This window comes from Kryptolebias marmoratus, linkage group LG9 (genome assembly GCF_001649575.2).
Source record: "Kryptolebias marmoratus isolate JLee-2015 linkage group LG9, ASM164957v2, whole genome shotgun sequence".
Lineage (NCBI taxonomy): Eukaryota > Metazoa > Chordata > Actinopteri > Cyprinodontiformes > Rivulidae > Kryptolebias > Kryptolebias marmoratus.
The window spans coordinates 20826293-20840544 of NC_051438.1; the positions used below are offsets into that span (position 1 = coordinate 20826293).

General features: G+C 38.4%; 1 protein-coding gene across 5 annotated transcripts in view; it reads left to right on the forward strand.

Annotated features, from left to right (window-relative positions):
- The first annotated feature begins 601 nt into the window (after positions 1–601).
- Positions 602–14252, forward strand: part of atp11c (ATPase phospholipid transporting 11C) — a 41535-nt gene continuing 27884 nt past the window's right edge. For 4 of the 5 annotated variants that reach the window (XM_017408385.3, XM_017408386.3, XM_017408389.3 and 1 more), the window contains exon 1: positions 603–1217. In XM_017408385.3, coding sequence (XP_017263874.1) covers positions 1191–1217 — 27 coding nt within the window. In that variant the 5' untranslated portion in view covers positions 603–1190. Of the gene's footprint in view, positions 1218–14252 lie in introns of all 5 variants that reach the window. The other variant, XR_005233576.1, reaches the window with a different exon arrangement.

Here is a 14252-nt window from a genome sequence, read left to right on the forward strand (position 1 = left end):
GATTAGCTGTGGCAGCCATTTTGAATTGGGGTGACTCCAAAGGTCAATCTGATGCAGAAATTTGTTGGTGTTTAGAGTATGTGTTGGGAATCAGTCTCACACCAAACTTTAGGTCAATATCTATAAAACTGAGCTATAGTTGTTTTTGTGGTTTTCATGGTCAGTTATCTTGAATCAGTTTCAGATGTAGATACATCGGGTGATAACTCTCTGCAAGTTTCAATAAAGTTTCTCCAGAGATTTATGAGATATTTTAGTAAGAGACATGCACGGAAACAAATACACACACAGAGACACAGGCAATAACATTATCGTCCGTCTTCGCCTTTTGGTGATGGGTGATAAACAGAAAGCAGTGACAGAAGTATAATTGTTTGTTTGTGATACCTAAAAGCCCTTTTATTTCAAAGTTATTGGAGTTATCAAATAGTTATGTTGGAGTATTTTTGACTAATCTAAACACATCTATTCAGAGGGAAAGGAAAGGCCTATTCAGTCGATTAGAATGCGTTTTTTCTCGAGTTTGGACCTCATTACCCAGAATGCACCGCGGGCCACAGCGGCCGGTGCGCCTTCGGCGGGTGGGGCTTCTGTGTGAACGTGGGAACGTCCGTGGGTTTGCTGCTGCTGCTGCTGCTTGTTGGAGTGAAAATTGTTTGACAGGGAGGTGAGGCGACCTGTGCTCAGGGACTGCCGCCACAGAAGTTATTTTTTTTATTTAATTTTATTTAATTTTTATTTTTTTTATACCCGCGACAGCGAACCGTTTCTGAGTCACCGGCGCGGGCGGACTCGAAAAAAAGCGACAAATGATTCGTACGAGTGTAAGCAACAGGGCACAGGGAGCGACATGTCAGCGACTCTCACAGCCTTGAGCAACGGGAAGCGCGACTAGTAGTAGTACACCATCACCGCAACGCGGAAAACATCCAGGGGGGAGAGAATGCGAATGGTGCGAAGGTACCGAAGTCAGACGAAATGGAAACGATGTAGCGTCGCTCCGGCATTTCATATAGCTAGAACTAACGTTAGAGTAGGGAACAGATAGCTAAAGGAGCTAGCGCGTCAACTAACATACATGTGAAGTTATTCCCCGGAGGAGCCGAAGAACCGGAGCCAGGAGGCGTGTGTGGAACCCGAAGAGTTCAGCTGTTCTGCGCGATTAAGAAAGATAAATAATAATAAAAAGGATGCTGCGGAGGAGTCTCAACCGTTTGGTATGTGTTGCCTTCCTGGCATCTCCACCACACAGTGTTAGCTCATGACATCCAGCTGCTGCTCCTGCTCACGTTTAAACTGCTCTGCTGGCACTTCCAGTCACTCAAAACACACACACACACACACACACAACGAGGAACCACCCGTTCTACAACAAGCCTGTTGTTCTGCACAGTTAGTCCACGCCATTGCTTCATCTTTTCGCACAGTTTAAGGTTAACTCGAGCTCTTTGCCCTCACTTCCTGATGGTTGACTAGATGGTTTTTTAAGTTCCCACCTTCCGGGAATTCAAAACAGATATATCCTGATGTCTGCTGGGGCTATTTGTGGATTAAAAAAAAATCTTGTTACTGTTTTCACCATGTGAACTTTTGTTGGTTTCGGGTTTTTTTATTATCAGAGGGACCCATGAGACTGGGGTCCTTCCCCTCCTGATAAGTGACCGTCAGAAGCTGTGAGTTAGGAGGAAATACTCTGTTCCCCCCCCTCCACCCACTTTAATACATGGAGGAAAATACTTTTTCCCACCAGTTTAAAAAACCCCATCATAAATTCGAGATGTTCAAAACTATTTATGTAAAGTAAAGCCTATTATGGTTGTAACTAAGTAACTATGAACCATTTTTCTATATTAGATAGTTTCTGAATGTGAGGAAATGCATGTGGAAGTAAGTTTCATTACATAGATAGAGATCTGCATGTGTGTGTATAAGTGGATACATCTGCATATGTATGTTGTTCTTACTTACAGCCAAATATTGAAGATTTTGTCAATATTTCGACTGGAGAGGGGTAGGATTGCATAAGCGGAAACTTCTCCCTAATCCCTTTAAAACACTAGATCACTATTATTGAAAGATGTTTATTTTGTGTGTGTTATTGTCATGAAACATTTTAAAATGTTCTTTTATATTTGTTAACGTTTGAGTTGAACTGATCAATCAGTGAAAGAAGCAGCAGGTTTATATAACAAAGCCTTAAAGCACATTGGCATTTTGCTCACAAATAGTTGTTGTCCTATAGAGATTATTATTATTAATCTCCCCTGAGCTCAGAAACATATCCATTGTTTATTTTTTGTCCATTTATATATCCTTTGCTTGGTCACAGAACATTTTATTTGTCCAATTGGCACCTAATTGTGAACATTATTATAAATCATCTTGTCCTCGTCTCCCATGTAACATTTTGCACATTTGAATCATAGTACACACATTTTTTATAAGGTTACCTCTATGATTCATGCACTGTACATTACAACTAGTTCTTAAGCTGCTTTGGCAACAAACACTGGTCAGTGTTGAAAATAAAAACCTTACCTCTGAGAAAAGGACAAGACACTGCCCTTAATAGGGGCTTTGTTGCATTCACTGATAGGTTTCAGTGGATTTTCAAAATAAAAGACCTGCTTCTGTTGTTACTGTTAAATCAAGATCACGTTAAAACAATTTTGAAGGAGATCTTGTCTCCACTCTCTGGATGTGCATTATCACAAACCTAAAATCACGTTTAGAAGGTAAATATAGGGTAAAACCTGTGTAAATTTTATATAAAGCAAAGAACAGTTCTGGACTCAGGGAAATGTTACAGGTCATGACTGAGGCATTTGTCTTCAGGCGTAGGCGTCTGTGTGTGCATGAGAACAAATTAGAAAAGTATGCACATTATAAAAAGCTTTAAAGATATCAGCAGGGGAGATGTCATCGGTGCCTTGTTGCTCAAAAGTACTATGTAAATAAATTTGACTTGATTTGTCTGATGAGCCGTTACCAATGTCATTAATTGAACTAATAATTAAGCTTGTGAAGTACATTGTGTAACAAAAGAGAAAAAAAAATAGATTAAACCAACACAATGTCATGTTTCTATCAGTATTTTCCTGTTTTTTTCCCCCACAACTTTCTCCCACATCTTCTGCTTCTCTTTAATGCTGCTGTTTATCTTGTGGAGCTTAATATTTGACTGACTTTTGGATGAGAGGCATGACATTAAATCCATAGATTTAGTTGCAAAGCCAAACATGACCGCTCTGCAGTGGATCTGTTTGGATTTAAAGCCAACTTTAAATGGCGAGCCCAATAACGTTAAGGAGGTGATTTGTCAGATTTGAGCCAAAGAAGTGCCAGAGACTAGTACTAAAAGCGTAATGTTTCATAGTTAAAGATGCTTAGATGACAATTGGCCAAGTTCATCTTTGGTTTTCAAAATGTAAAATGAGCTGCTAATTTCCTTTGTCCTGCTTGAACAAGTTGCTTCTTGTTGAATAGAAAATTAGCCAAAATTGGTATTCAATATATAAACAAAATCCATTTAATTAATCTTCAGTCTCTTTAGGCTTTTGGCCACTAAGTTTGTTCACTAAAATATTAGATATTTTGCCTAAATGAAATTCCTTGTGATAATTTTTTAAGTGTCATCCTTTTAACGTTTATCTGCTGGTTTCCATTGCCCTTCTCATGTGCTATTTGTAAGAAGGCTTCCTCAAAGTGGAGAAAATATCTGCAAAGCCAGGGTTTATAAATGCTAAACCACCTTCATTGCCTCTTCATCATTCTCTTATGCACCAGTAAGTTGTTGTCACCAGTGGGCTGAATCCCCTACACGCTGTGTGAGCAGTATAGATAGCGACAGTGAAGAAGTAGAGGCAATATAATAATTATAGTGCCTGACCCTCCTCTTGGCCTCTCTCTCTAAGTGTTGCCAGGTCAGCTGATTTTTTTTTTTCCTCCTTCTTGAGAGGATTGTTGCTGTAATTTCTCCTCAGCGTGAGCTGTAAATAATATTTTGTGCAGAGCAGTCAGCCACACTGTCACTGATTCACATAGTGCTGTTATCTCAAGCTCTGGCGCTTTGGCTTCAGATTCACACACCCCTCCCCTTGCCCACGGGAGGTAGACGTGCATCATGAGGAGGTATCGAAAGATGCCGAGCAGGAGAGAGTGACTGCTAACCAAAGGGAACAGAGGAAGCTTCACGTGTCTCACTTGACTGTGCTCAGAAGACGGTGACACATGGTTGTGGCAATGTGTGGTGCAGGGCCTTTTATGAGGAGGGGAAGCTCCAGAGGTTGTAATGCTCTTGACAGGAATGCAAAATCCCACAGCAGCCTTTGATGTTCGTTCAAGCCCTTGAAGGCAGCAGCATGATCTGTGAGAGGTGGAGCCTTGCGGAAATGTGATAGTATTCATTGAGGGAGCTGCTGCCTTCACTGTAACGATGAAAAATACCATTGCCCAGGCAGCGTCCTGGTATCTTTTTTTTGCACCATGGTAACTGGTAGGCCTCCTCCTACTCACTAGCTTGGTAAAATCACACATGAAGTTTACAGCCTTATACTTTGATTTTGTTCCTGTTCTGAAGGAAATATTGTCTCTGCTTAGTAATGAAGTTCACCCAGGGTCCTGTAAAATATTCTGGTTTGAAGATGAAAGCTCCCCTGGTGCTTTTCTCCTGTGCACAAAGCCAGGAAGCTTTCCACTCAGTCCTCTCTGTTGCGGATTTGTTCAGTCGCGCAATGATTTCAGTATCAGCCGAAACAAAGGGTCTCATCTGCTCTTTTCAGCATGTTGTAAAGAAAACAGCAATTTCCACTCTGTACGTTTTGCATTATGTCCTGCCTCCAGTCGCATGTATGCCCAGACACTCCCTCACACTTCCTTCCTTCCATTTCCAGCTGTGAGAAATAATCTCTAGTAGTAAAACTCCTGTTATGATGTACATGTGAGAACAACAACTGCAGAAGGAATCCGGACTTGGTGGTCTGGAAATTGTCCTCAACATCTCCAGTGTTTATGTGTAAAAGCAGCTGATGTACTGAGGCCTACCTGCCTAAACACTGTCTGTATTTGAGTGAGGCCCTTTCTTTGCACAATGTGAGGGTGTGAAGGATTGCATGTAAAATGCATCTAGATGCCCTAGGACTAAGTAAACCTGCATTCAGGCAAGAGTCCCTCTAAGTCTGTGAATTTTGGCAATATTCACAAACACACACACATCTACATATTCAGAGGATGTTATGCAGTTTGAACCAAAGCAAATGCACAAGGTTAAAAGAACAAGACTAAAAGAAACTACCTTCCCTGAAATTATTGATGCAGTTTGACAGAAAACCACAGCTCTGACCCATCTTTTTCTTCCTGTGTTAAAGAAGAAACCCATTGAGTTGCAGAGCCTCTTATATCTACTCCTGATTGTTTTGACAACTATGTGGCTTTGTTGACATATGTTTTTAAAGAAGAAAACTTGCACCAAGTCAAGCAACTTTTCGGACTAACTGTAGCTCCCAGTTGAGCAGGGTCACCAGAAAATCCCTGGAAGCACAGGGACGTTTGTTTCTCAACTTCCAGCCTGCTGAGTAGCAGCTTACTGTGAGCTGCACATGTGAACAAACATTCCCAGAAGGATAGGTTTACATTTGAATACAGCCAGCTGAGGTTGAATTAGTAAAATCATGGATGGCGGGTGGCCTTCCATTCACTGTTTCAGACTTGTGCTGTCTGCCTTCAGAAAGAAAGGTGAATGAGAATGGGTTTATTGGAGTTTTAGTTAAATCAACACTTGACATACAAGTGTAGAGTCTGATGAACAAAAATAAGTTGTGTGCTCACACTGGCTGATAAAAGGCTGAATGGAAATTTATAGAATTCTATGATAATCTTTTACAGTATTATAATAGGAAATATTCTTTGAAAGTAGCATATATTGACTTTTGCTCTTCAATCAGAAACTACTGAGATCTGACTTTGGCAGTGTTGCTCAGCCTACTGTTTACTGATCTCTGACACGTCTAACTTCAGAAACTGTTCAGTTGCTGCTTAATATATCCCACCTTTTGAGCACTTTGAGTCGCCTTGTGCTGAAAAGTGCTATATAAATAAATGTACCTACCTACCTACCTTTTGACAAGGCACATTGTTACAGACAAAAGACATTTAGACACACAGAGTGAAACTGCTCATGTTGAAAAGTCACGTGACTGTACTATTATGGTTACAATATCAGTATAATTGGATAACACATGTGGCAGTACAGACACACTGCTGGTCCCTTGTCAGTAAAGTGTAGCACCCTCTCACACCTCGATACAAGCATCAGTTCAGTTTAAAACATGGTCATGCAGTCAATGTATCCTCTCCTGTGGTAAATCAGATCACAATTGTTGTAACTGGCCTTCAAGATCTTGGGTCAGGATTAACGTACAAACTGCTCATGCATGTTCTTTGTGGGGTCTGGCTATGCCTCTTGGTTACAGCAACATGGAATGGTGAATCTGTAGTCTGGCAGATGCCAGCTGTGGGCAGGGATGTTGTAAAGAGTCCAATACCTGTGTTTGGATGGCAGGTGCAGATGTCATGGAGCTCTGTTATGCTTGGCACATAATATGATAACCCTTCATTGGTGTGGTCTGTCTTAGGTGACTGGAACCGTCACGACATACTTTATGTAGGCGCCCTCATGTACTCATTCGTTTGTAGTAATTGTTGAAAACTTGAGGACTTTGTGGTGACTTCAAACATAGAAATATGTTGTCACTCTAGTTTGAGTAGTTAAGAGTTCAGCCGAGGGCCACAGACCATATAAGTAATTTAAAGCCATTTGATTTATCCAGTGTGTTTGATCAGAAAAGATGTGTATTGATTAGAGCTGTGCTCCGTTTTACTGCCAGTACTCTTGCAGCCATGAACGTGCTGGTAAACATAATTGCCTACTCTGATTTCTTTCTCTTATTTCCTCTTTTCTGTCCGGCCTCTTGCACATTGCTCAATAAGGAAAATGCAGTCAAAAGAGTTCATCTGCAACACATAGCAGAATAATAAATGTATTTAGTTAGGGGGAAGAAGGTGTTGTGAAGGAAAGCCTGACGAAATAAAGTGGGGGAGACTGGAAATCCGTGCTTGACTCTCTAAGAAACTAGAGTGAAACCAGATTGGGGAGACCTGTATCTCTTTGCACCTGTCCACCTCTTCTTGTTGTGGGTAGCATTAGAGTGGGCGGTTCTGGTTGCATGCTTGGCACCACGGATGGCTGTTTGCAGCAGTTTTCAGTTCCTGCTAGAAGCCAGATTGAATTCTCAGTTTGTATCACTAAATAATTCAGGTAGCTTCATTTATTTAGAATTCTCCTCTCATTCCTTTCACCCTTTCCCGATCCATGTATTCGCACCAGAGTAGTGGCACTCAAAATATCTCCTCATAATCCATATATGTATAAAAACTCATCTAAAGAATTTCTGTGCCATGCTGCAGTGTTAGCATCACTCAGAGAGTATTCGCAGTGAGATGTGAAGAGAATTTTGAGATCTTTTGGCTGTGTGCTGATTTTTTATTTATTTTTTGGTGTACGTCTTCCTCTCTGTGTCAGAGCATATAAAAATGGAAAGAAATGTCAGCCTCTGTGGAGTTTTATCCTCCTTGTTCTTCATAGTGATCTAAAATGACACGGTACTCTCTGCCATTGAGAAAGAAGAACAGACTGTGAAGATGTAATGAGTAACAGGAGACAAACGCACATGCTCTTCTATTCCAAAACCAAGTTTAAGGCATCCATCGCAAACTCCCAGCCAAGCAGGTCATGTAGCTCTATCACAGAGAAAATTTTGCCTCTTTAACACTATTACAGTTCAGTAGAGAGAAAAAAATCAACCAGGCTGTCAAAGCAGAGGGTGGTGGAAAAAGCTACATTGATTTTTGTCATTTGTCTTGTTACTCTCTGATGTTGTGTCCAAGCATAATTAATTGAATACCAATTACAGCTAGTATAGCCTGGTACGTTATTAAAGATAATGTCATCAGTAGTGCTGTAGCTGAGATGGAGATTTTTAAAGTGTGTCAGCAATGGGGTGTACTCTAATTGGACTTTTTGTTGGCATTGCATGGCTCTCTGCCAGCAGTAATGGGGAAAAAAAGAAAGCCAAAACAACAAAAGCGATTGTAGTGTACAGTTTAGTTAAGTTACAGCCATACTCTTTATGAATAAGTCAACTTGATCAAGCACATTAAGTGGCTGAATTTGTGTCGTGCACAGACTGTGTTCACTTGACTGGAAAAACTATATTCCATTTAAGGCTACACCACTTTAAATTCTCTTTAATTATAGATAAAAGTGTGACTAGGCTGCAGCTTGAAATGTGCCTGCTTTTATGACCTCAAAACAGAATGTTTGGAGATTTTAGCTAAAAATTGACTTGAGCCATCAGTTCCAGTAAGTGTTGCTGTAACAGGTCTTGAAAATTTCAGCATGGAAACAAAGTTCATATTGTAGAAGGGGATTATCATGTGATCTTAAAACCAAAGCTCTAGTAAATTAATGTTTTAAGACTATAAACCAGTTAAAGTTTACCCAACCTTAAATGACTTGCAGCTACTTTAGTTTGTACTGTTGGTTTTGTAATTTTGTGTAGAGCAGCCTTAGACACCGACCTCAGACCTTTGTCAGCATTGTGTTTTCCTTACGCATTCTCTTTTTATACACATTCATTGTGTTCAACACGATTTTTTAAAATCATCTTCTGTAGTGTCAGACAATAGCTGATGCAAATAATTACTGTATTCATTGTAGTTAATGCAGTTTTTTTTAATAAACAGTCTGCAGTTGGAGAGATTTCTTGTCTGCTTGCTACTTAGTTACCACAGTTACCACTAGTTGAAGCAATTTGACATTTCAAAAGTTGTATGCAGACTAAAAGTGGTACTGAAATAGTTTGCACAATGTCTGTTTGAGGCTTTTTGAGACAGCCAAAAACTTTGAGGAAGAATATCATGCTGTGAGGTCTAGATGAGTCCCACCCCCTTCCCCACTGTCAAGGGACGCAGTCTAATGTAGGCCAGTACCACCAGCCCATAGTACAGTACACTTTGTGTCTTGTGCAGCTGGAGGGATGGGAGTAGAACAATGAGTCTTTGCCTGTTCACAACAGCTCCTTAGGATCAGCCCTCAGTTCAAGTTGGACCATCATTACTCTGTGAGGGTATTCATCATTGTGTTCAAACAGCAGCCAGAGGAGAGACTAGCATTTGGTATGAGGCCTTCATACATAGACCAAGTGTTGGTGAATCCACGATGAAGGTAATTCCCGTTATAGTATCATTGTGGAGTAATATCTCAGCTTGTTATTGGTTCTGTAGTCTTTACAATAGCAATTCTGCGAACCGTTGTACTGTATGCATTTTTGAAAGGTACTGTTTAATAACGTGCAGTACATTAAGATGTGTCTCTTTGCGCCCAAAGTTGTTTAGCAGTCAAATGCTCAACTGTTAAATAAAGCAACTTTTATTTATTTTTAAATATTGTGGCATATTTTAAAATGTCACACACCTTAAGCAGCTTTGTTATAAAATACATAAAAAAGAATAAAATAAATTAGTTTTTACAGTAAACATACAATGAAAGTTCATACTTGCATATACGGTAATAATGAAGAAATTACACAGTTTGTAAAATCACATCATGTGAAATTAAAGACTAAATCTATTTATCTATTTATACTCACACACTAAAATAACATGTACATTTCATCAAACATATGTATCTAAAACATAAAAAAATGCCATTTAAATTTATTTGATGCATTAGGTGAAAAAAATACACAAAATTAAAGCTCGGCAACCACCAATCTTGTAGATATTTTCTCACTTGTTTAAGTTATTTATAATTTATTTGTTAAGTACTGACCTCCCTTGATTGACACACTATTCAAATTGTATCTGTTCAGTTTATTTTTTTTAGTATAGCTGAATCTAAGACTGCTCTCTGTCAGATAAGACCATATATTCTTTTTAAATTTCATAGTATTTATAGTATTTATCTTCTACTCAATAAATAAAAGAATAAATCTGATACTGGATATAAAGACAGCTGTTCTAATGTTGTTTTGAGGACTTAAAAACCACAAAGCAAATATTAGAAAATTTAATTTATGAAGGCAAGGGAAAACCTAATTTTTATGTAACAACATAGTTTGCCGAAGGAAAATACAAGATTAAGTTGCCACAAGCTGTATTTATGTCATCAAATTTTTGTAGTTATTCAAGATAAGTTTTATTTTAAGGCAACTGGCTTGATCATTATCCTTCCAAGTGAAGTTATAATGTGTAAGCCTTTCAGGTGACTAAATGGATGCCATATGTTTAACTGGAAATATAAAAGAGAAATGACATAAAATTGAATAAATGAACTGCCAGATTTGTGCGTTTACAAATGCTCACAAACGTGAATGAAGTAAAGCAACATTGTAAAGAAAAGCAGACCAAAGTTTCTCTGCAGTAGCGTGAGAGACTGATTAAGTCTTACAAAAGATGGTTTCTTCAAGTTGTTGCTCCAAAGGTGGTTTTAGCATTGTGTATTTTCTCATATACCGCTTCTGTATTTTTATCACCTTCTGGCTGAAGGCGGTTAGTGCTGAAGAAACTCCCTTGCCAGAGAGAGACCCTGTCCCAGAAAGTGCCTTGATTAAAGGGCGTAGTGTAACAATGCTGTGGTGCCGACATGTGTGCCTGCCTTTTATTTGGCTCATTATGCTTAGTTGTGACTGATGCTGATTATTAAACAAAAAAAAACAAAAAACCAATGGAAATATAGGCTGACCAATCAGTCAGTCCGTCTTTAAGGTTGTTGCCTTTTTTCATTCTCTTCCTCTCAAAATACCATTTGTTTTGTCATTGACCTCCTTGTAAGACTTTGCTTTCTTTAGTTTTCCTTCTATGTGATGAGAGTAAAAATTACTAACTCAAATACTTCATTTAATGGCAGATGAACCTGACCTGTGGAGACTCCACTTAAACTGAGAACATCATCATAAAAACAGATGGATTCGATTACAGGTTACTGGAGCAGATGTTGTATAATATAGAAGCATGGGGCCTTATACATGTGCACCTGCACACAAATGCGTGCACGCACACCCACACACACACCCACACACACTTAATTAGGTTCCCATGCTAGTTCAGCAGATATAACATTGTAAGGAGCTTGGTTCGTATTTGCTGAGACTTACCTGGAATGGATTCTAAGGTCATATGGTAACATGAACTTAATTAATGAGTCCTACTCCTTATAAAAGAGCATTGTAAGTACATGTGCAGGATATAAAGAAGGCTCCCCAATGCTTTCTCTTCTTTGTACAGCTCCCTCACACCTCATTTATTGAGTTAAAGTAGATTTTTGAAGCTTAATGATGCAACTCTTGCATTCTGTACTGGGGGAGTTTAGTTTTTTTGTTCCTTGAACACAGAAATGTCAAAACCGCAAAACGTAGACCGATGAGAACGAATCTGAGCTCTACTGTATTCTTTTGGGCTTACGATTTTCAATTAGCTTCAGCACTTTTGTAAGAAAAAGTTAGGTTATTGATTTAGTTTGACCACAAAATCTATGCGTGTCAGAGTAAATAATGGTCTTTATACCACAGTCACTTGTTACTAACATTCCCCCTTGCAAACTCTAGTGTCATTTCAAAGCTTCTACTGGAGATGCACAGTCCAAAACTACAGGAGCCACATTTCAGTTTAACCTTGACACAAACAGTAAAGATGTAAATATTAGAAGATGCATTACTGTCCAGGGCAGTTGTGTGGCTCAGAGCCACTTATATCATCCTCTTGGATAGGCTGCTGGCCATAAATGAGTTAGTCAGTGATTATGTTCATAAAATCTGGATTTCTTGTTTCCTTTCCAAGAGTCACATATTTTCTGAGAGTTGAGCATGGATGTATTACCACTGTTTGGACTTTCCCAGAGGAAGCTGAACCATTTTGGGCTTAGTTACCCAGTCTGTAATTCTGCTGGTTGCACTGAAGTTAGTTAATTTCTTGAGTGATGGGTTGAGGTTACTCCCAGCTCTCCCAGTGTGACATGTTCTGAACAGTCAGGAAATTATAGGGTCGACTAAGAAGTGAAGGTGTTTTATTGGGAAGTATCTCTTCTGTTTCAGGAGGATTTTTCAAAAAGAACTGCCAATAGTTTGGGATAAATATAATATATTGAAGTTCTGTAGCTACCCTTTTTCTTAGAAAGTTTCAGGTTGTTTGCTTTTTATGCTACCGCATAACAGTTTAAAATTCATACAACTTTCTATCAAACGAGAAAAGTAAGAGGCCTCTGTGAGTGCTGATAAGTATGTCTAGTTTACTTAGATGTCAGATTTATTATATTAGTCGTATGGTTAGGAGAAAGAAGCTTTGGTTTATGTCTTTGTTCATGTGGAGTTTGCACATTAAGCTTTATCTTAAGCTTTATTACCATAAAATGTCTGACACTGAATATTTAGTTATTCATTATTCAGTAATGAAGTCACATATTTTCTGACTTAATCAGTTATTTATTATTCAGTCTGAAAAAAGTAAACATTTACAGTAAGTTATTGCTATTTTTTCTTGGCATGCAGTACTCTTATTTCCTCCATAAATGATATTTCCAACATACAGTTGTCCTTTTTTTGCTTATCAGTTTACAACAAGAAATCCTCATATGTGTTAATTTAAATTCAACACACACGCCATTTAATTGCAGAATAAACTTGAAACAAACTTTTGAAAAGTTACACCCTAAAATTTCATTATCTACTTGAAAATAAAAAACTTTGCTGTGTAATGTTGCCCTCAGGTAGAGGTATAAACTTCATTGTGTATGATAATAACAAGTTGCACAGTTGCCAGTAACCAGAAACACAACTTATTTTTTGGGAATGTTTTAAAACAATTATGATGTAATAATTCATGAATGCCAGGAAGCATTAGCAATGTTTAATTTCAGGAAATGTTCTTGTCACTCACAGGGTGCTCAAGCAACTGAATGTAGACAAAGCCAAAAAAATGGGATTGTCACTGAATAGTGGTAGGCTGTGACAGGACACAGTGTCATCAGACCAGAGCCATCCCCAGGACTTTGGCAACAGCTGAATGCAGCCTTGCATTTCTCCTGCTCTCACTGGAGCACCTTTTCTCTCTCTCCTAGTCAGCTCATTTCACAATGTGTTCATAATTTAATTTAATGCACGAGTTAATGTAAAGTTTCAGCCCCGCTCAATTCTCTAATGCACCATTTTTGACTAAACAATTACATCTCACTTCGATTGGGCTCTGCATGTTTGCTTTATTGATCTTTGCTGATGCTGTTTTATCAAGATTGAATCTTGAGTTTGATATTGACATACTGACAGCTGACTCTTTTATTTACTTGCTAATATCATTGGCTTCGACTGGGTCTGTGTGACCTTTGATAATAAGTCAAATATATTGAAACCAGTTTCATTATTTAATTTTTTTGTACATTAGCGTTTTTTGTATGGCTCTCATCTTACTAGCTTTAAGATGAACATTGCAATCATGTAACCACTCAAAAATGAAGTTGGCTCTGTCATATGACCTTTATTTTATTTTACAGTGAATTTATCACAGAAGAAATGTCTGTTCAAATGTTCTTTTCTCTTCTACAGCACCTCTAAGCACAACTGTATCTTATTTTTTTTTACTTGATTGGCTCATTTTCAAACTTATTTTATACCCTTGTTGTGATTTGAAGCATGATTATTATTTATTGTTGTAAATCCTTTTGATAAGTAATGTCGACTAAAGGTGCATTCCAGTCCTCCCTTTTCTTTTACCACTTAGCTCTATCCCTAAATTTGTTGCATTGACATCAAGGTATATGTGTGTCCAGATTCTTTTTGTAATGTACGAAAAGTGCAACAGAGTAGGACTATCATCTGGCCTTCAAAACAGAGCTGTTTCATGGTTACCCTTTAGAGCTTCAAGTGTAATACTAGCACAGAAACTCACAAATGTAAACATTTCCTCTTATGAAAATATTGTTGCAAGAACATTTATGTCTAAATGTTATAAATTTTAAATGTTTTTCTTACTTAAAAAGCAGTCTATGGTGTTGATATTGTCCTGTAACCCTCAAAATACCAGCCAAAGCGCTTTACATACTCAAAAAAAGTTAAAAAACAAAAACAACTGGACTTCTATTCTGTAGCTGAAGACGTTTCGCTTCTCATCCGAGGAGCTTTCGCAATTCAGAAATAGAGAGTGTG